We start from the raw sequence: 23637 nt of genomic DNA on the forward strand, positions 1-23637 counted from the left end.
AGTAGAACGGGAGGAAGGCTGATGACTTTCAATTCAGATCCTGCAGAACAGGGACCAGAAACTTGCCTTCAGACTGCCACAGAAAGCAGCAACCCAGGCAGCCAGGATGTACAATACAACACTTGTTTGGCATAATGGAATTGAGACTACCTTTTCCTGAGAGAGGAAAGTAAGCTCAGTTCTCCTAGTAATTTAAGGTGATTACTAAGGGGAATGTGGGCACGTGGCCAACTGGTTAAGGCATTGGACTAGCTACCTGAAGGTCGTGAGTTCGAGTCCCAGCCGAGGGAACATGTTGTGTCCTTGAGCAAGGCACTTAATCATACAGTGCTCTGTGACAACACTGGTGCCAAGCTGTATGGGTCCTAATGCCCTTCCCTTGGACAACATTGGTGTCGTGGAGAGGGGAGACTTGCAGCATGGGCAACTGCTGGTCTTCCATACAACCTTGGCCAGGCCTGCACCCTGGAGAGTGAAGACTTTCCAGGTGCAGATCCATGGTCTCACAAGACTAATGGATGCCTTTAATAAAAGGGGAATGTCAATAACTATACCGGACAGACTGTTGGCAAGTCCGGTATGACAATGCATAGAATCACAAGGTGCCACTGTTGCATTCCAACTGGCAACTTCCAACTGTTATTGTTACAGGATCTAAAATAACACATGATGACTGTGTTGCAAAGGAGAAGCTACAGGCTCTGTCGAAAGTTATAGGAAAAGTGACAGCATCACTCTGCCACATTCTGCGTGACTTTAGGCTTATGGCAATGCATATAGGTACGTTCAACCTCTGGTCTGGAGGGAGCTAGTCTGTAGATCTCATTGAGCCTTTAGTATGCATAATCTCAGTCTTCAGGAAACTGACACATGGGCCACACTTGCCCCCTGGCATAGCTGCAGTTGACTCTTACTTCTACTGATGCAGTCTCTTCTCTATGCTTTGTATACTGCACATCATAAACACAAGAGATTCTGCAGATGCTGGAAATCCAGAGCAACACATACAAAATACTGCAGGAACTCAGCAGATAAGGCAGCATCGAAGTAGGGGAATAAACAGTCGACGTTAAGGGCCAAGGCCCTTCATCAGGACTACATGGGAAGATTTAGGGTCCAACCGGGTACCTGAGATCCTTAGATCAATCTACACAGTGCGTTCATATCTGATTTTAGAAACAAACTCATGGATTCATGTTCTCATTTTCTTCCCACTCAATCACATGCTTAGACAGATTTCTGCTCCCCACATGTAACATTTAGTTTCATTTCATACACTGGAACTGCAGTGACACAATCATCATGGCAATACTGTCCAATCTCCAAAATGACTTCCATTGCTACATACAGGAATAAAACATCTTCCCTCTAAGTGGCTCAAACATGATCTCAATGACAGCTCACTAGGTCCAGTGATTTTCTAGAACACTAGTTGGACCTTGAACCCTAGAAATTTCACAGCTGGTAGATTACTCCAATCCAGATGATAAGAACTGGCGGAAGAAAAGATATCATAGGCTAGTTAGCTTGATTTCAGTATCTGGGGAGATGTTGCAGTTCATTATTAGATTAGATTAGATTAGATTATGAGAATACTCGGTCCTCTTTTATTGTCATTTAGAAATGCATACATGCATTAAGAAATGGTACAACGTTTCTCCGGAGTGATATCACAGAAAACAGGACAAACCAAAGACTAACACTGACAGAACCACATAATTATAACATATAGTTACAGCAATGCAAAGCAATACCATAATTTGATGAAGAACAAACCATGGGCATGGTAAATAAAGTCTCAAAAGTCCCCGAGTCGATCGACTCCCGAGTCCCCGATAGCGGCGGCAAAAGGGAGAAACTCCCTGCCATAAACCTCCAGGCACCATCAACTTGCCAATGCCTTGGAAGCAGCTGACCACAGCCGACACTGAGTCCATCCGTCCGAAAACTTCGAGCTTCCGACCAGCCTCTCCGATACAGTCTCCCGAGAGCCATCCTCTGCCGAGCGCCTTCGACCTCGCCCCGGCCGCTGAAACACGCAAAGCCGAGGATTTCGGGGCCTTCTGCTCCGGAGATTCTGGTTACCACACAGTAGTAGCGGCAGCGAAGCGGGCATTTCAGAAGTTTTCCAGATGTTCCTCCGTACTCTCACGTCCGTCTCCATCAAATCAGAATTGTGCACGGTCCCCTACTTGACAGATAACAGACATCACCACTGAAGTGGCCACGCACGCTGCCGTCACGCCCCCATCTTCTCCTCCTTCTATTAAGGATGAGGTTTTGGGGTACTTGGATGCACATAATAAAACAGGCCAAAGTATGCATGGTTTTCTCAAAGAGAAATCTTGCCTGACAAATCTGTTGGAATTCTTTGAGGAACTACGGCAGGATAGACAAAAGAGAATCAGTGGATGTTGTTTATTTGGATTTTCAGAGGGCCTTCGACAAGATGCCACACATGATGCTACTTAACAAGATAAGAGCTCATGGTATTGCAGCAAAGGTACTAGAATGGATAGAACAACACACACAAAATGCTGGAGGAACTCAGCAGACCAGGCAGCATCTATGAAATCTCCGCCGCATCTGCTCTCAAGATGAGGCTTTTCATTCTAGAATGAAGGAGATGTCTTCCTTTGTCAAAGAAAGTGGTTTCCCTTCCTCTACCATCAACACTGCCCTCAACCGCATCTCTCCCATTTCACGCATATCTGCTCTTACCCCATGCTCCCACCACCCTACCAGAGATAGGGTTCCTCTTGTCCTCACCTACCACCCCACCAGCCTCCACGTCCAGCACATAATTCTCCAAAACTTCTGCACTTCCAACTGGATCGTACCATCAAATACCTCTTTCTCTCCTCTCCAATTTCCTCTTGTCCTCACCTACCACCCCACCAGCCTCCACGTCCAGCACATAATTCTCCAAAACTTCTGCACTTCCAACTGGATCGTACCATCAAATACCTCTTTCTCTCCTCTCCAATTTCTACTTTTAGCAGGGATCGCTCCTTACATAAGTCCCCTGTCCATTCATCTCTTCTCATTGATCTCCCTCCTGGCAGTTATCCTTGCAAGCAGAACAAGAGCACCTGCCAATACACCGCCTCCTTCACTACCATACAGTGCCCCAAACAGTCCTTCCAGGTGAGGTGGCACTTCAGCTGTGAGTCCGTTGGGGGTCATATACTGTGTCCGGTGCTCCAGGTGCGGTCTTCTTATATCAGTGAGATCCGATGTAGATTGGGAGACCACTTTGTCAAGCATCACCAAATACCTGGCTCCATCTGCCAGACAAGCGGGATCTCCCAGTGACCACCCATTTTAATTCCACCACCCATTCCCACTCTGAAATGTCCATTCATGGCCTCCTCCACTGTTGTGATGAGGCCACACTGGGTTGAAGGAACAACACCATATATTCCGTTTGGGTAGCCTCCAACCTGATTGCATGAACATCGATTTCTCAAACAGTCATTCCCCCCTCCCCACCACCTTCACCATTTCTCATCCCCTTTTCCTTCTCTCATGTTATCTCCTTGCCCACCCATCACCTCCCTCTGGTGCTCCTCCACCCCCTCCCCTTTTTTTATTTCTCCCATGGCCTTTTGTCTCTTTCACCAATCAAATTCCTAGCTCTTTGTTTCATCACTCCCCCTCCAAGTTTCACCTATCGCCTGATGTTTCTCTCTCCTCTCCTCCCACCTTTCAAATCTACTCCTCAGCATTTTTTCTCCAGTCATGCTAAAGGGTCTTCGCCCAAAACGTCGTCTATGCTTCTTTTTTTTTTCCATAGATGCTGCCTGACCTGCTGAGTTCCTCCAACATTTTGTGTGTGTTGCTGAGATTTCCAGCATCTGCAGATTTGCTCTTGTTTGAGAAGGTTGGCTGACTAGCAGAAGGCAAAGGGTGCAAATAAAGGGGGACTGTTGTGGTTGGCTGCTGGTGACTCGCGATGCACTACAGGGTTTGGTGTTGGGGCCACTTCTTTTTGTGTTATATGTGGATTATTTTGATGAAGGAATTGATGTCTTTGTGGTCACAATGGCGGATTATACAAAGATAGGTAGAAGGGCAGTTCATGTTGAGGAAGCAGAGTGTCTGCAGAAGGACTTGGACAAATTGGGAGAATGGGCAAAGAAGAGGCAGATAGAATATAGCTTATGTAGAAAGAATAAAGAATAAAGACTATTTTTTAAATGGGAAGAAAATTCAAAAATCAGAGATGCAAAGGGACTGAGGAGTCCGAATGTTGGATTCCCTAAATGTTAACTTGCAGGTTGAGTCAATGGTGAGGAAGGCAAATACAATGTTTGTATTTATTTCAATAGGACTAGAATACAAAAGCAAGGATGTAATGTTAAGGCTTTATAAGGCATTGGTCAGACCACACTTAGAGTATTGTGAGCAGCTTTGGGCTCCTTATCTAAAAGAGATGTGCTGATATTGGAGAGGGTCCAAAGGATTTCATGACAATGATTCCAGAATGAAAGGGTTAACATATGAGGAGCATTTGATGGCTCTGGGCATATTGGAAAATGCAAATGCACACATTGTGTTTTCTACGTATTGTTATTTACAGTATTTACTCAACAGTATTTACTCAAATGCACACATTGTATTCTCTACAATATTTACTACGTAACCACTGTTAGCTCATTAGAAGGTATTCACTATGTAGCCCTGACTTTTGACCTGTTCACAATTAATTCATGAAGAGAACTAGAATGAAACCAAGTAGAAAGATAATGGTGGCGAGTAAGGTGATGAAATATGTGGCAGTATGTCAACGCAAGACTAATTAAGAAATAACTGTGATTAGGGATGAGAGGACATATGGTCTAAAATATAAACTAGGACATAATTAAGTTGGGGAGTAAAACAATAGTGGAAAGTCGAGAGCGGATATATTGATGATATGTAATCACAGGCCGATTGGATATAATAATGTAGCTAAGATAGGAGAATTGCTATAAAAAATGCTGTATACAAGCCTCGACAGGCAGTCAGCTACTAGCTTTCTGATTGTCTCAGCTTTGATTTGCAAATTAAAGTTTAAAACATCTTGAAGGGTTTTCTGCGTCTCCTTGTCGTTTGTGAGAAATGAAAAACCACGACATGCATGAGGGGGACTCATTGAAACCTATCAAATATCGAAGGATTACAATAGAGTGGATGTGAAAAGGATATTTCCTATAGTGGAGGAGTCTAGGACCAGAGAGTATGGCCTCAGAATAGAAAAGAGAGACAGGAATATGAAGTAGTTCCTTTAGCCAGAGAGTAGTGAATCTGTGGAATTCATTGCCACAGACCGCTGTTGAGGCCAAGTCATGGGGTATATTTAAAGAGGAGTTTGATAGATTCTGGATTAGTCAGTGTGTCAAAAATTACAGGGAGAATGGGATTGAGAGAGATAATAATGATGGAATGGCGGAGCAGACTCGATGGGTTGAATGGACTAAGTCTGCTTCATTTTCATAGGGTCTTATGACTGTTTGCAAACTGCCTATTCAATCACCACCAGGCAGAAGAGAATCAAATAAATCATAGGATTATAAGCTTGATTATTCCAATAAAAATCAACAGATCTGCACAGGACTGCAGGTATTTACTGACATAGCACTGTGTAAAATTGATACAATTGCACGAGTTCATTGTAATTCCATGCTTCCACACAAATGATCACTGTTAACTAAATCCTGCCTTCCAATATTGGATTCCTGACACTATCCTAACAGTATCTAGTCATTCAGACAGAGAAGAACAGCTGCATGGGGTGAGAAGTATGAGGTAATTTAGATCTTAGAATTTACTGTTATAATTAACAAAGAATTATATCAAAACATACGTTTAATTTTTAATTAATATTCACAAATATTCAATTTTCACAGCTGGTGAGGCTGGGAGTGTGGTTTAATTGGCTGTGAAAATAATACTGCATGCAGGCTTGCAATTTACAATCAGAAGTGTCACCAATCATACGAAATGCTGACCGATTCAAGGTCAGTGCACCTGAGGAAGTTCATGACAAGGACTCAACACAGGTATCAGCGGGTTTTGTAGGTAACTGCATGGCAAGCAAGGGTGTTGAGTAAGTTTACAGAATATTCTGGCCAAAGGAAGTGACGGCACTACAGATGGCCTATCAGCCCAGTGTCTCTACACCCATCGAAGCCATTACTTAAACTAATTCGATTTCCCTGATCTTGGTCCATAACTGGGAAGCAGCTGTTAAGCATATTGAAGGAATCCACTTGAGGCATCCTTTCAAGCTAAATTCCAGATTCTGCGCTTATAAGAGATGACTAAATATTTATAAATTTCTTTTCAATGGTAACTTTTCAATCTGTGTCAGACTGCTAAAGAAACTGCTCCTTCCTGTCTACCTACACTACGTTTCTCATTTAAATCTCTGACTTCACAAGCACTATTAATTCACTAGTGCTGTCTATTGTGTCTGGCTTTTACAAAGACCTTGGTAAACATGCGGAGAAAATCTACCAAGCGAATCCAGTGGAGCTGGAAACTAGGTTTATACTCTTTAAAGCAGAATGCAGTGAAATTTGAGTTAGGGTAGTGGTGGATTTGAGAAAGCTGGTGTGAAGAAAATGTTTAAGATAATTGTTTAAAAAAGCCACAAACTAAATAAGAGTATTTTTAATAAGGTTGCTAGGTGTTACAATCTAGAATTTACTTTATAGAAACATAGAAACATAGAAAACAGGTGCAGGAGTAGGCCATTCGGCCCTTCGAGCCTGCACCGCCATTTATTATGATCATGGCTGATCATCCAACTCAGAACCCCGCCCTAGCCTTCCCTCCATACCCCCTGACCCCCGTAGCCACAAGGGCCATATCTAACTCCCTCTTAAATATAGCCAATGAACTGGCCTCAACTGTTTCCTGTGGCAGAGAATTCCACAGATTCACCACTCTCTGTGTGAAGAAGTTTTTCCTAATCTCGGTCCTAAAAGGCTTCCCCTCTATCCTCAAACTGTGGCCCCTCGTTCTGGACTTCCCCAACATCGGGAACAATCTTCCTGCATCTAGCCTGTCCAATCCCTTTAGGATCTTATATGTTTCAATCAGATCCCCCGTCAATCTTCTAAATTCCAACGAGTACAAGCCCAGTTCATCCAGTCTTTCTTCATATGAAAGTCCTGCCATCCCAGGAATCAATCTGGTGAACCTTCTTTGTACTCCCTCTATGGCAAAGATGTCTTTCCTCAGATTAGGGGACCAAAACTGCACACAATACTCCAGGTGTGGTCTCACCAAGGCCTTGTACAACTGCAGTAGTACCTCCCTGCTCCTGTACTCGAATCCTCTCGCTATAAATGCCAGCATACCATTCGCCTTTTTCACCGCCTGCTGTACCTGCATGCCCACTTTCAATGACTGGTGTATAATGACACCCAGGTCTCGTTGCACCTCCCCTTTTCCTAATCGGCCACCATTCAGATAATAATCTGTTTTCCTATTTTTGCCACCAAAGTGGATAACTTCACATTTATCCACATTAAATTGCATCTGCCATGAATTTTCCCACTCACCCAACCTATCCAAGTCACCCTGCTTCCTCTTAGCATCCTCCTCACTGCTAACACTGCCACTCAGCTTCGTGCCATCCGCAAACTTGGAGATGCTGCATTTAATTCCCTCATCCAAGTCATTAATATATATTGTAAACAAATGGGGTCCCAGCACTGAGCCTTGCGGTACCCCACTAGTCACCGCCTGCCATTCTGAAAAGGTCCCATTTATTCCCACTCTTTGCTTCCTGTCTGCTAACCAATTCTCCACCCACACCAATACCTTACCCCCAATACCATGTGCTTTAAGTTTGCACACTAATCTCCTGTGTGGGACCTTGTCAAAAGCCTTTTGAAAATCCAAATATACCACATCCACTGGTTCTCCCCTATCCACTCTACTAGTTACATCCTCAAAAAATTCTATGAGATTCGTCAGACATGATTTTCCTTTCACAAATCCATGCTGACTTTGTCCGATCATTTCACCGCTTTCCAAATGTGCTGTTAGCACATCCTTGATAACTGACTCCAGTAGTTTCCCCACCACCGACGTTAGGCTAACCAGTCTATAATTCGCCGGTTTCTCTCTCCCTCCTTTTTTAAAAAGTGGAGTTACATTAGCCACCTTCCAATCCTCAGGAACTAGTCCAGAATCTAAAGAGTTTTGAAAAATTATCACTAATGCATCCACTATTTCTTGGGCTACTTCCTTAAGCACTCTAGGATGCAGACCATCTGGCCCTGGGGATTTATCTGCCTTCAATCCCTTCAATTTACCTAACACCACTTCCCTACTAACATGTATTTCGCTCAGTTCCTCCATCTCACTGGACCCTCTGTCCCCTACTATTTCTGGAAGATTATTTATGTCCTCCTTAGTGAAGACAGAACGAAAGTAATTATTCAATTGGTCTGCCATGTCCTTGCTCCCCATAATCAATTCACCTGTTTCTGTCTGCAAGGGACCTACATTTGTCTTTACCAGTCTTTTCCTTTTTACATATCTATAAAAGCTTTTACAGTCCGTTTGTATGTTCCCTGCCAGTTTTCTCTCATAATCTTTTTTCCCCTTCCTAATTAAGCCCTTTGTCCTCCTCTGCTGAACTCTGAATTTCTCCCAGTCCTCAGGTGAGCCACTTTCTCTGGCTAATTTGTATGCTTCTTCTTTGGAATTGATACTATCCCTAATTTCTCTTGTCAGCCACAGGTGCACTACCTTCCTTGATTTATTCTTTTGCCAAACTGGGATGAACAATTGTTGTAGTTCATCCATGCAACCTTTAAATGCTTGCCATTGCATATCCACCGTCAATCCTTTAAGTGTCATTTGCCAGTCTATCTTAGCTAATTCACGTCTCATACCTTCAAAGTTACCCCTCTTTAAGTTCAGAACCTTTGTTTCTGAATTAACTATGTCACTCTCCATCTTAATGAAGAATTCCACCATATTATGGTCACTCTTACCCGAGGGGCCTCTCATGACAAGATTGCTAATTAACCCTTCCTTATTGCTCAAAACCCAGTCCAGAATAGCCTGCTCTCTGGTTGGTTCCTCGACATGTTGGTTCAAAAATCCATCCCGCATACATTCCAAGAAATCCTCTTCCTCAGCACCTTTACCAATCTGGTTCACCCAATCTACATGTAGATTGAAGTCACCCATTATAACTGCTGTTCCTTTATTGCACACATTTCTAATTTCCTGTCTAATACCATCTCCGACCTCACTACTACTGTTAGGTGGCCTGTACACAACTCCCACCAGCGTCTTCTGCCCCTTAGTGTAACGCAGCTCTACCCATATCGATTCCACATCTTCCCAGCTTATGTCCTTCCTTTCTATTGCGTTAATCTCTTCTTTAACCAGCAACGCCACCCCACCTCCCCTTCCTTCATGTCTGTCCCTCCTGAATATTGAATATCCCTGAACGTTGAGCTCCCGTCTCTGGTCACCCTGGAGCCATGTCTCTGTGATCCCAACTATATCATAATCATTAATAACAATCTGCACTTTCAATTCATCCACCTTATTACGAATGCTCCTTGCATTGACACATAACGCCTTCAGGCGCTCTTTTACAACTCTCTTAGCCCTTATACAATTATGTTGAAAAGTGGCCCTTTTTAATGCTTGCCCTGGATTTGTCGGCCTGCCATTTTTACTTTTCTCCTTAGTACTTTTTGCTTCTACCCTCACTTTACACCCCTCTGTCTCTCTGCACTGGTTCCCATCCCTCTGTTGTGAACTAACCTCCTCACGCCTAGCCTCTTTAATTTGATTCCCACCCCCCAACCATTCTAGTTTAAAGTCACCTCAGTAGTCCCCGCTAATCTCCCTGCCAGGATATTGGTCCCCCTAGGATTCAAGTGTAACCCGTCCTTTTTGTACAGGTCACGCCTGCGCCAAAAGAGGTCCCAATGATCCAAAAACTTGAATCCCTGCCCCCTACACCAATCCCTCAGCCACGCATTTATCCTCCACCTCATCGCATTCCTACTCTCACTGTCGCGTGGCACAGGCAGTAATCCCGAGATTACTACCTTTGCGGTCCTTTTTCTCAACTCCCTTCCTAGCTCCCTATATTCTCCTTTCAGGACCTCATCCCTTTTCCTACCTATGTCAAACCCTTTATAAAAGGGTTGTGTTTAAAGTTCACACTATTATGGATGTATACTTGAACAGGAAACAACACAATGAGGAAAGAGTACAAATAATTCCATTGAAAACACACCCAGTTTTTTTACAGCATGTACCTTCAAGGGAATTACCCATAGTATCATTATACTCAGCCAGATTTCTAGTACAAATACTGCACAGCATTTTTCCTCAATCATCTAGATTTGTGGAACCTTCTGTGAATCACACAAGTGTTTGCCCAAGTGTCCCAGTCAGAATCTTGGGCTAAAATTCCATGTGAGACTTTATTTATATGTATATTAAATTCATGATAAACTCTTACTGTTAGCCTAGGATATAAACACAATGAGGTTTTGCGAACACACACTGAGCAGTTCAATATCTATGCAGCACAAGAGATGCAGACCAAAGTCCAATGTTAGCAGACAAAGTCTACTCTCTGAAAAGAACAACTGGAAATACGAACCTCCTTGCGGTTTGTACAGCTTGCTCAACCTGTTTTAAATTGGAGCATGGAATGAACAAGGAAGTTCACTAGACTCTCTAGTTTAATAGATTCCTGCAACTAATGAGCTTCTGAATTGGCTGCAGTGGGACTGGCTTCATTGCTGTGAACTCACTTTCATGAAATTCAGTTCTGAATGTCATTTGTTGACTTTAATCGTTTGCCTGATTTGTTTTTTATTTTCGGCACATTGGGTGTTTGATGGTCTTTTGTAATGGGTTCTATTTTGTTTCTTTGTTTTACGGCTGTGAGGAAATGAGGTTGTTCGCAAGGTTGTACATAGTATACATTCTTTAAGACTCAATGTACTTTGAACTTTTAGTCAATTAACTGATTTTGGTGGTCTTTTTTTTGCCATAGCGTATTGCTCCAGAGATTCTTTTCAGGTGATCCTTTAAAGTCAAGGATGACTTGTTGCTACATCAGTTTTCTGGGATCTGAGGTAGCTGATGAGCCAATGTGGCATCTGCACAGTCTATCAGCTATGGGGGCAGGAAGTACTTGAAGAGGCAGGTGGCATCAGCGTTAGGAGGTGGTGCACTCCTGCTGTTTTCACTGGGCCACAGCAAACTCCCAAAGAGAATTAAAGAGTTAATTATGGTCGGCTTCAGGGAACTGTGGATGCTGGACAGCCCCGATGGCTGGAGTTGTCAGGTTGCAAGCTATCTAGCTCTACTCTGTATGTGGGTTCATTCAGTCCTTCCACGTTGATTTTTCATGGCAGCATTTCTGTTGCTGTCATTACTTTGGTGGCAAACCAAATGGTCCAGTTAGTCTTTTCCTGTTTTGTTTTTTGGATATCAAATGTCAACCTGGAAAAAGTAGCAAAGGTAGCTGAGAATTTCAAAACAAAAATGGCAAGGGAGCTAAAACTGTATTATAGACCCAAGAAAGGCAAAGCACTTAAACATACAGGAAGTTGGCAGTTACACAATTCTTAAAAGAGGGCATGATCCTTGAAATGTTTAGAGGTCTATTTTCTAGCAAAAAATGTAATCTATTGATATTTTATTTCATTTCTTACATTTTGATGTTAAGGCTTTGTTTCAGCATTATGTATTACCGCGACATATCCTGAAATAGTACTTTTCTGGTCTAGTATCCTTTGTTCATTAATCTAATTGGTTAGGATGCAAATGCTGGTACAGCACTGCATTTATATCTGCAACCATATACAATGGGTATGGGCACCTAATTTTTAAACCTGAAATGGATGGAAAGTAAAATAGATTCAAATCTAATCATTCTCAAATCTCACTTCCCACTCATCTCATGCATACGTTCCCTTTTTGTTGTTCAAGGTGATACACACAAGCAATTTAACAGCAATAAAACCTGTTAACCTCTGGAAGACATACCTTGAATGGTCATGAGAGTGACCTTCATCAGTGTTAGGATTAAAATTATTGGAAGATGGTGGTTCAGACGGAGGCACTGACACCCCCCAGGACTATATGCTCAGCCTGCCGCTGTTCACACTGCTGACATATGACTGTCCTAGATACAGTTCAAACTGAATCATCAACTTCACTGATGACATAGCAGTAGCTCGCCTCATCAACATCGACTAGACAGGGTACAGAGAGAAGTTGGAGCGGATGGTAGAATAGTGCAAGCATAATAACTGGAGTCTCAATGTGGATGAGACCAAAGAGATGATTGTGGACTTTAGCAAGGTACAGGCTGACCGCTCCTCACTGTACGTACACGGCTCCGCAGTCGAGAGATTTAGGAGCACCATGTCGCTGGGAGTGCAAGTTATGGGCAATCTTACCTGGTTGCTCAGCACCACCTCTTTGGTCCAGAAAGCACAGCAACGTCTCCACTTCCAGAGGAGACTGAGGTGAGCGAGGCTCACCTCCCCTCCCCCCGAAACATTCTAACTAATTCTTACAGAAGCACCAGTGAGAATGTCCTGATCAGCTGCATCACTGTCTGGTACAGAATCGCAAGGCATCGGACCGCAGGAAAGTACAAGGGATTATGAGGACTGCTGAGAGAATCATTGGAGTCTCTCCTCTACCCATCTGAGATATTTGTCAAGAACAATGTGTACACAGGACCTTCAGCATTGTCAACGATCCCTTTCCACTGACCAGCAATTTCTTGACCCCCAACTATCAAGCAGGGAGGTACTATAGCATTAGGACAAGGCCTATTAGGATGGGAAATAGTTCTTTTCCCCAGGCCATAAGACCACTGAACTCCCCAGCATCTCTCAGGTCCCATGTTGTATGTAGCTCCAACAGCATTATATTGATTACTTTTTAACGTGCATCATATATGCACCTCATTATGTGAATTTATTTGTGGCATTATTGTGTTCTGTGTGTAGTGTGTGTGTGTGAAGTGCATGAAGTATGAGAGTGAGTGTAGTGAGAGGCCTAGTGAGAGACAGTAGTGGGAGTGCAGTGTGTGTGTGTGTGTGTGTGTGTGTGTGTGTGTATATATGTGTGTGTGTGTGTGTGTGTGCGCGTACATGTATATAGAATGTGTGTGTGTATGTATGTAGAGTGTGTTATATAGACCATGCTGTGCACGTTGATTTGGAAGAATATTGTTTCATACATATATCGAGTTGAATGACAATAAACTTGAACTTGTGTTTAAGATGTAATCCTCCTTCTCACATCCCAGTTTCAGCACATCACATAATCTCACCTGATTTACAAACTGCAGCTGATGCTATAGCAAATATTTCTCAATCCACTTCTCAGTCAGAATTCATTACAGCTTTGGTTCAGTCATGGACAAAAAAATACTGAACTCTGAAGGTGAGGCAAGAGTGATGGCCGTTAACAATAAGGAAGTGCTTGATGAAGTGTTATATCAAAGAAGTCTAATAATAAACATCAAAGATAAAATGCTGAAGTCAGACTCCACAAAGGAAGGTAGTTGTTGGGGATCAGTCATGGCAGCTCCATACATCATTGCTGTCTTGTCAGGGCAACGACCTTGCTCTAACTATATTCAAGCAACACACAGCAAAGTTGCAGGTGAACACAGCAGGCCAGGCAGCATCTCTAGGAAGAGGTACAGTCGACGTTTCGGGCCAAGACCCTTCGTCAGGACTAACTGAAAGAAGAGCTAGTAAGAGATTTGAAAGTAGGAGTGGGAGGGGGAGATCTGAAATGATAGGAGAAGACAGGAGGGGGAGGGATGGAGCCAAGAGCTGGACAGTTGGTTGGCAAAAGGGATATGAGAGGATCATGGGACAGGAGGCCAGGGAGAAAGAAAAGGGGGAGGGGGTAAAAAACCCAGAGGATGGGCAAGGGGTATAGTGAGAGGGAGAAACCCATTTTAATTCCACATCCCATTCCCATTCTGATATGTCTATCCACAGCCTCTTTAAAGATGAAGCCACACTCAGTTTGGAGGAACAACACCTTATATTCCGTCTGGGTAGCCTCCAACTTGATGGCATGAACATTGCCTTCTCAAACTTCCGCTAATGCCCCACTTTTCCCTCGTACCCCATCCGTTATTTATTTATATACACACATTCTTTCTTGCTCTCTCCTTTTTCTCCCTCTGTCCCTCTCACTATACCCCTTACCCATCCTCTGGGGTTTCCCCCCTCCCCCCTTTTCCTTCTCCCTGGGCCTCCTGTCCCATGATCCTCTCATATCCCCTTTGCCAATCACCTGTCCAGCTCTTGGCTCCATCTCTCCCCCTCCGGTCTTCTCCTATCATTTTGGATCTTCCCCCTCCCCCTCCCACTTTCAAATCCCTTACTAGCTCTTCTTTCAGTTAGTCCTGACGAAGGGTCTCGGCCCGAAACGTGGACTGCACCTCTTCCTAGAGATGCTGCCTGGCCTGCTGCGTTCACCAGCAACTTTGATGTGTGTTGCTTGAATTTCCAGCATCTGCAGAATTCCTCGTGTTTGCGTTTCTAACTATATTCAGCTGCTTTATCAATGACTTTTTTTCCATCACAGTTAAATTCAAGATTTTTTAGATATGTTTGAATAATGTTTGATTTCATTTGCAACTCCTCATTGAATGAAACAGTCCCTGCCTGCATGCAGTAAAATCTAAACAATGTTCAGGCATGAGTGGTTAAATGCCAAGCAATAATCATTTCCACAAGAGACAGTCCAACCGTATTCCCTTCTTCAGTCAAGCACATTATTATTGCTTAGTCTCACACCATCATCTCAGGGGTTACTACTGATTAAACCAGAGGTTCCCAAACGTTTTTTATGCTGTGGAGCCTTTTATGCTGGGGATCTGTGGAAAGTTGGGAACCTCTGAAATAGACATTCAAAGTGACCTTGTGATGACAAGGTATCCTGCAGTGGATGACTCTACTCATGATACCACAAAGCCTTTCGACCACGTTCAGGAGGCAGGTCAGTAACATGATGGAATGCTCTCCACTTGCCTCATCAGTGCAGTGTCAATGATTCTCACAAAGCTCAACATCATCCCCAACAAAGTAGCTCATTTTATTAGCTCCCTGTCCACGGCTCTATTTGTTCATTCTCTCCACCACTGGCACACTCCCGCTGGAGTGCGTGCAATCCTCAAAATGCAGTCCAGTTATTCACCTCGTCTGCTGCAAACATGCAACTTCTACCACCAAGGGAGAGAAAGGCACCATCACCAGAGGATTTCCACCAAATCACAACCTGTCCTAACTTGGAAATACAAAGCTGTTCCTTTAACACTGCCGGTCTAAATCTGGCTATCCCTACCCAATAGCGTGGTAGGAGTAACTTCAGTAGCAGCTGTGTAGTGGTTTAAGGTTTCTTGAAGGCTTATATCAAAGTTCGCGCACCCTGCGCCTGAGGGGTCCTATGCTGCACTGTTCTGTCTAAAGGGCCACCGAGTGATAGTGAGAGTACAGGTGAATGACCAGAAAGCAGCAGGAACTGGCAACGTGGAAAATACTAACATTAACTCAGTTTCTTCTTCCACACATGCAGTCTGTTTACAGCACTTTGTTTTTCAAATACATTGTAATTTATGGTCGACCTTACACAAAGTTATTAAACCTATCAAACACCTGTCAAACATATGTGTCTTTTTTGCTTTTCCAAATCGTCCTGGATTTTTCCTGTAACTTCGCTATCAAGTTCTCAGTCAAAGGTTGTGCTCCAAAAGCCTGGGACGAGATTACAATAGTGAAGCAAAGCGATCTGTCCACGATAACGAAGTACAACAGGTAAGGAGAAAAGGCGCTCGCTCTTCCCGGCCGAATCTGTTCCCACCTGCGGGACGTCCCGACTCACCTGCGGGGTAGTGCAGCCGCCGGCGCCCGTAAACTCCATCCTCTCCCCGTTCTCGTTAATTTCCTGGATGGCTTGGCAGAACGTCGCTTCCTGGATTTCACGGAGTTGAAAAGCCACGCCTGCTTCTCGATACAGTCTTGATTAGAGCTCATTCGGGCAGTTGTTGCCTGTCGGAGATTTTCAGCAACAGCCGAACCTTGTGCCTGTTGTGGTTTCCGCCACCCATGTCTCTAGCAACCAACGTGAACTTGACGTTAGTGCACGTTGCTCCGCCCTGTGCACTTCGGTCTAAAATAGTTATATATATAAAATTGAAATATATGGATTGGAAAGAGGCCATTCACTTAACTTGCCTATGCCGACAGATATGTGTATTCGGGTAATCTCATTTGCATGTGTTTAGCCAATCCCCCTCCTTTACTGTCCATGTAAACATGGTAATAGTACTCACCTCTGCACTTCCTCTGGCAATCCCTTCCATATACCCACCAGAAAATTGCCCCCCAGGTTCCATTTAAATCTTTCTCCTCTCACCTCAAACACAAGCCCTCTCCTTATCCCAGGATAAAGATCCATCCTATCTATCGTCATCCGTCAGCATCCTATGCTCCAGGTAAAAAGGTCCCAGTCTACCCAGCCATTCAGTGTAACTCAAGCCCTTCAGTCCCACCCCCTGTCTCCTTCCACCAAGCCAATAGATAGAACCTCCCAATTCCAAACCAGGCACCATGTGGAACACACACAATGCTGGAGGAACTCAGTCGGTCAGGTGGCATCTATAAAAAACAGTAAACAGTCAACGTTTTGATCTGAAAGCCTTGTCAGGACTGGATAAAAAGATGAGAAGTCAGACTAAGAAAGTGGGGAGGTGAGGAAGAAGTACAAGGTGATCATTGAAACTGGGAGAGAATGAGGAAAGGAGGAGGTGAAGTAAAGGGACTTTTTCAAACATAGAAAGTTGATAGAGCTGTATGACTCAGAAGCAGGTCATTCAAGCCACTATGTCCCTGCTACACATTGTTCCTACCCGCACTAACCCCATTAAGTCTGTATTCTTTTATGCCTGACTGACTCTACTACTTGTTTAGGTGCTGCCTTAATATCCTAAGAATATGTGCTTCCACCATTTCTTCAGATTTTGACCACACTTTGAGTGGAAAAAATAATCCTCTTCAGATTCCCTCTAAGCCCCCCTCGCACCCCCACCTCTTTAATCTATTTATTTTGGACATCTCAGTCATTGAAACACAAGTTTTACTAGCCACCATTTGTTGTCCCTCTCAGAATTGTGTATACCTTATGCAGGTCCACACCCCCACGTCTTTTGATCCAAGAAAAGCAAACCAGTCTATCCAGTTTCTCCATTAAACTGACAACATGCAACATTCTGGTGAATCTCCTCTGCACTACTCCTGAGATAATGAATAGATTCTGCGAGTCTTCTAGTGCCTCTCTTGGCCTTTTCTTCATCTTGAGATTGGGGAGTTGGCAGCTGTGTGGGGGTATTTGTAGGCAGGTGAAGCTTGAGGGGTATTTGAAGGTTGAGTTGTTCAGTGTGGCTGGAGAATCAATGGAGGTTGGAGCAGTGGTGAAATGATCTGGAATTCCAGATTATCCCACAGTTAGACAATACTTTACACTAATTTCACTCGCTCTCCGCGATGTACGTTCCTTTTCCCAAGGCGCCAGAGCCTTGTGCCGTTCCATTGTTTGTTCCATTTAAATGCTGGCCCAGATAGACTAATTGTATTAGGATCCAAAGCGCTCTCTGTGATTATAACTCCTCTCTCCTGGGTGCTGAGGCTATGAAGACAGCCAGATCGCTTGTGCTCCGTACCTGCTAATATGATGAACTGATAAGCGAGGCTTTGGGCCTACCCCGGGCTGCTAGAGGTTCGGCTCTGCGGACTCGGTTTGGTTCGGGAGGTTGTTCTCTTCAATTGTTTGCACGATTTGTGTTTCTTCCCCTTTTCTCTTGCACATCGTGTGTTGGTCTTTTATTTTTATTTTTTTCTTTAATTGGGTTCTTTCGAGTTTCTTGCTCTGTGGCTACATGTAAGCAAAGAAATCTCAAGATTGTATAATTTATACGTTCTTTGATAATAAATGTACTTTGAATTTTTGAATTTGTAGAAAGCTGAAGATGTTTGGATAAACATGATACTGACCAAAAATTAACCAGAGAGACATCCATTACCTTGGGTTATTGATTATTTAATCAAAACAGTCATAAATCTGAACTTCCAAAATCACACAATTCATATCAATTAATCCCTAGAGGTTTTCGTTATTCATGACCTAATTGGATTAATGTTACATTTTAGGAATTTCTTTTTAGACAATCATTTATTATAACATGAAAATTGCCATGAAATGTCATACTGAATTTGTTACCTTTTGCACCTATTATTGAGCATTTTTTGTTTCGTTTACCTAATTGGGATCAGTAAATTACATTAATGTAAAGCTTTGTTTTGCTTATCCCTGAAGATTGATTTCAGGGTCATTTGCATTTGTGTATTAATTGGTTTTATTCACACAGTTTAGTCATTGATTTAAAATCACAATATATTATATTACAAAGTCAATTGAGTCTGATATATGGTTTCTGTCTCAAATAGCAAGATATGGAAATCAACACCTAGATGAGAGATGGGTCACATTTATATAGTCTCATATTCAAAGATAGACTTTTGTTATGCAGAATAGGCTCATTATAATTCATGGATACTAATTTTCCACATTAATTTAGTGAATAATGTCATTTAGTAAGAAAATTTGAAGTATGTAATAACTGCAAGCTCAAAAACTGTTAATACCAGTGTAACACCATTTCATTAAGAGATTTCATTGGTCTGGATTTTTACATGAAAGTAGCCTCACACACAGGAGCCTCACACTTCCTGAGAACACAAGTAAATAGGAGCAGGAATAGGCTACTTGGCCTCTCAAGCCTGCCTCACCATTTAAGATGATTGTAGCTGATCTACTTCAACTCCACTTCTGCGTCATTTCCCCATAGCCCTCAGTTTGCTGAACTTTTGAACATGCATCTTTCTCCACTTTCAATATATCTAATGATCTAGGATCCACAATATTCTGGAGTAGAGAATTCGAGCAATTTGCTATCCTATGCAAGAAGCCATTCAACATGCAACACACATAAAATGCTGGAGGACCTCAGCAGGCCAGACAGCACCTTTGGAAAAGAGTACATTCGACATTTTGGACCAAGACCCTCGAGGGGTCTCTTTTCCACAGATACTGCCTGGTCTGCTGAGTTCCTTCAGCATTTTGTGTGTATTGCTTGGATTTCCAGCATCTGCAAATATTCTCTTGTTTGCCATTTATCATGCTTTTCTTTCAAAAGATATGCTTATTATTTTAAAGCTTAGTGCACTTGTTCAAAACTGATCCACAAGTAAAAAAACACTTTGACATCTAACCGAGCATGTTTCCTTAGGATCTTATCACTAGCAGTTAGTCTCCACTCTAATGTGGTCCTAGTATCGAGTTAAGCAGTGGAGTGCCAGCCAGTGTCAGCTTCCCAGCAGTTAAACTAGAAAATCTGAAACTGCACAGATGTAGACTTGATACAAGTTCAGTGGCTCCATCCATTTAAGTGGAAGATAGCTACAGAGTATGGCCTAGATACTTTGAGAATTCAGATAGACAGAAGGCTATTCCCTTGTCCTATAAAAACCATCACCTAATTTTACAGTCTATAAAATTTGTCAAGCTGTTGGAATGCTTCTGGCCATCCCTAAAAAATCCTGGAGCATTCAAAAAATTAACTACACAAAAAAAATCTACATTTTATTTTAGAAAGTGAAAGCCCTGCAAAACTAAAACAATTTAATTTAAAACATTGCATCTGACATTATTAAACCTTACATTATTTTACCTTGTATTAATTTGTTCATTCTTTTCTTCCCTATAGCCTTAAAGTCTTCATGGAAATGAGCAAGCTTACGAATGGGATCCAACAGCAATTTCCCCAACAGTACCATTGGCATGCAATTCTGTCAGTTGATTTGAAGGTTTATATCTGGTAGCTAGTTTTGAACTTTTGTGCTTTGATGCCCTTATTCACCAAAGTTAAAAACGATATATATTGTATTAACCACTGCAGAAAGACTGACATTTCCCAGCAAATTCCGTGTGGCTGCAAGCTGTGAACTATAGACAAGGTCAAATTCAAACTCTTTGATAGCTTTGATGACCAGTAAGCCTGGGGGGAGGGGTTGTTACGGCTTAGACAGTTACCAAACATTTCCCTGAGCCGCTTTTGTCAATTTCAGTCAGAAAGATCCAACAATCCAATAAAAGCAAACCACAAGGTGATCCAGTCTAGGTTATCTCAAAATCTGTAGGATGCAAAGAAGGGATGCTTGATCATTCAGAGGAAATTCCAGTCCTCTGTTACCCATACAATGGTAACCAAGATTCATATGGATACAGCCCATGCTCTGTGGCATGTATCTGCCTTAATTCCAACAGAGAATGAATGTTTCAAACCTTTGCTTTACAGTCCTCTATTGCAATTTCAAGTATATGATGCAAGAGGAGCTGATACAATGGTGCAAGCACAACAACTAGAGTCTCAGCATGCGCAAGACCAAGGAGATGAATGTGGACTTAAGGAAGGTGCAGGCTAACCACTCCTCACTGCACATATACGCTTCCTCCATCGAGAGAGTTAGTAGCAACAAGCTTCTGGGAGCACACGTAACAGATTATCTCACCTGGTCCGTCAACTCCACCTCACTGGTCAAGAAAGTATAACAGTGTCTCCCATCCTGAGAAGATTGAGACAAGTGAGGGTCTTCCCATCCTTCTTCCCCATTTTAACCAATTTTTACAGGAGCACTATCGAAATTGTCCTGACCAGCTGTCTGGTACAAGAGTTGCAAGGCATCTGACCGCAAGTCCCTACAAAGGATTACAATGACAGCTGAGAGGACCACTGGATTCTAACTTCCACCCATTAGAGAAATGTATCAGGAGCTCTGCTTATACAGGTCCCTTAGCATTGTCAATGATACCTCCCATCCGTCCAACAATCTCTTTGACCTCTACCGTCAGGCAGGAAGTACCTTAGCATGAAGACAAGAACTGTTAGGATGTGAAACAGCTTCTTACCCCAGACTGTGAGACTACTGAACTCCCTGCCACCTTCGAGGTCTCATCACATACGAAGCATCAGTAGCGTTATACTGTTTACTTTTTAACTTATATTGTACATGTATCTTATTATTTGTTAATTTATTTGTAGCAATATTATCTTTATGTGTTATGTGAGTGAGTTACAGTATATATACTGCGTTGTGCACTATGGGGTGAAGGAACATTGTTTTGTTTGATGGTTGTGACATGTGTATAGCTGAATGACAATAAACTAAACTTGAACTTGAAGAAACATAGATCTGCCTTTTCTTCACATAATTAGCTACATACTGGATGCCAAATATTATTTGTTGATGATTTTACAAATATTAGACATTTTTATGTTAAATTATAGTTCTTTGCATTATTATGTGACACATACAGAGAGAGATATAAGGAAAAACCAGCACAGGCCTGTTCTTACTTGACTAACAAGCATTATGGGAAGAATATGAGAAACTGGATTTCCAGTACAGAATACTCATCCTGACGATAACAGTTTACTTTGATGTCAAATTGTCAATTTCAGCCTGTCACCAAATATTTTGTGGAAATCATGTGTGGTAATGAAACCTTGAATCCCCAGCCAAGCCGTTAATAAAATGTCAGTAAATTAGAAATGTAATGGGATCAGTACTGAGATATGTAGTATAGTGCCTACATGTTCCTTCAAAGATTAATAACTCTTTGTTGATACTATGAGTGTAGTCAAAAATGCAGCAAGCTCCGCACTTTTATCAAAAATCCTGTTCGTTACTTGTATAATTTACATTTGAGGCATAATAAATTTGAAGGACATCATGAAAAAGCATTGAAAAAGTTTTTTTGTAAATCATCGCATACCTATCACGGCAATCATTTTGAACACCTTTATGTCTTCTTTTGCGATTGTATAATAATGCAAATAAGCACACCTACTTTCTTCTGACACAAAACTAAGGTTGAACAATATTTCCCACACACATATGAATGAGTTGCAAAACTAAGTCTCAATTATAGAAAATTGATTTTTTTTCCTATTGCACCAATCTTCCTTTATAAAACTTAATGATTAAAATTGTTCAGAGAAGCCATAAAATGAATACCATATGGTGGTAGTTCCAGGAGGAACAATGAGCAATTAACCTGCAAGCATTTGAACTAGTGTCCACAAAATACAAAGTTCATTCCACCAATCATTGTGGAATAAGTTTAACAACAATCAAGCGCAAATTGCACTCTTCACTGATTTATCAAACTTCTATTGAGTTAGCAACCATATATTGTGAGTGGATGGTGTTGTTGATACCAGGTGGTGCTGGCTGAGGTCATATCTCAAAAAAGAGGATGATTTGCTGTTGCACTGGTTTGGAAACATGCAGGAACCTTTGCTTGATCATAGCCAAACATTTAAATACTGATTTGTACATGTGGCTATGAAAACCGGTTATTGGTGAGCCACAGAGAAGGAGATCATCTATCTATATGGAACAAAGATTCATTCCAAGTACCTTGCAAATAGGAATGGTAGGAGATAGCCAACAAGGGCAAGGTTAGGAGTGAAATATAAAGTCATAGATACATATGCTACAGAATATTTCATGTGATTGTAATCAACAAAAACATCAAACTGCATTTCAAATAATTTCATCCACCATTAGCTTTGCACTCCACTATCTGCAGAATCATGTCATTTCTTATCTACCAGCCAGCTACATTAGTCTGGCCTGTGACCTAAAGCTCAAACATCCCGACTGAACCCTGCACACTTAATCCTACTCTTATCTATTTTTCACATGGCTGCAGCCACATCAGCCAAACACATTCCGAGGTGCATACTGGCACGTTTCCCCTGAAGGTGGCATGTAACCAGTGCACGCAACAGCTGGTTTCAGAATCAAGCAGTGGTCCAAAGACTGGCCAGTCTGGATGAGAGTCCTGCCCCTGATTGAAGCAACTGCCAGAAAACCAGCATCCAAAGGCAGTGCAGGAAACACAAGAAATATAGGAGCACTTGCATCAACCCTGTCCCCTCACGTTCCACTTGCCCCACAGACTGCAGAGGACGTTTGCATGCTTTCCTTATTTTAACCCTTTTCTAATACAATAACTTTACAATTGCACCTGTGTGATTTCAGAGGGCAAAGAATTCCTGACTACCCAGGCTCCAGTGGCTGAGCAGAAGAAGAATTATTGGAGTACACTTGACATGAGAGGTTTGAGTCCACAATGGAAATTAACTTGGAGTGATGGAGGATGAGTGGTGACTTGATAGAGGTGTATAAGATAATGAGAGGCATTAATCATGTGGATAGTCAGAGGTTTTTTCCCAGGGCTGAAATGGCTAACACGAGAGGGCACAGTTTTAAGGTGCTTGGAAGTAGGTACAGTGGAGATGTCAGGGGTAAGTTTTTTATGCAGAGAGTGGTGAGTGCGTGGAATGGGCTGCTGGCAACGGTGGTGGAGGCGGATATGATAGGGTCTGTTAAGAGTCTGCTGGATAGGTACATGGAGCTTAGAAAAATAGAGTGTTATGGGTAACCCTAGGTAATTTCTAAAGTAAGTTCGGCATAGCATTGT

The 23637-nt window shown here is 42.4% G+C and overlaps 1 protein-coding gene across 1 annotated transcript in view; it reads right to left on the reverse strand.

The window, feature by feature from the left end:
• Nucleotides 1–16123, reverse strand: part of LOC134342855 (disheveled-associated activator of morphogenesis 2) — a 160546-nt gene extending 144423 nt beyond the window's left edge. Inside the window, exon 1 of the mRNA XM_063041495.1 lies at nucleotides 15913–16123. Coding sequence (XP_062897565.1) covers nucleotides 15913–15951 — 39 coding nt within the window. The 5' untranslated portion in view covers nucleotides 15952–16123. The remainder of the gene's footprint in view (nucleotides 1–15912) is intronic.
• Between the last annotated feature and the right edge of the window lie 7514 nt (nucleotides 16124–23637).

The sequence above is a fragment of the Mobula hypostoma genome, chromosome 2 (assembly GCF_963921235.1).
Source record: "Mobula hypostoma chromosome 2, sMobHyp1.1, whole genome shotgun sequence".
NCBI lineage: Eukaryota > Metazoa > Chordata > Chondrichthyes > Myliobatiformes > Myliobatidae > Mobula > Mobula hypostoma.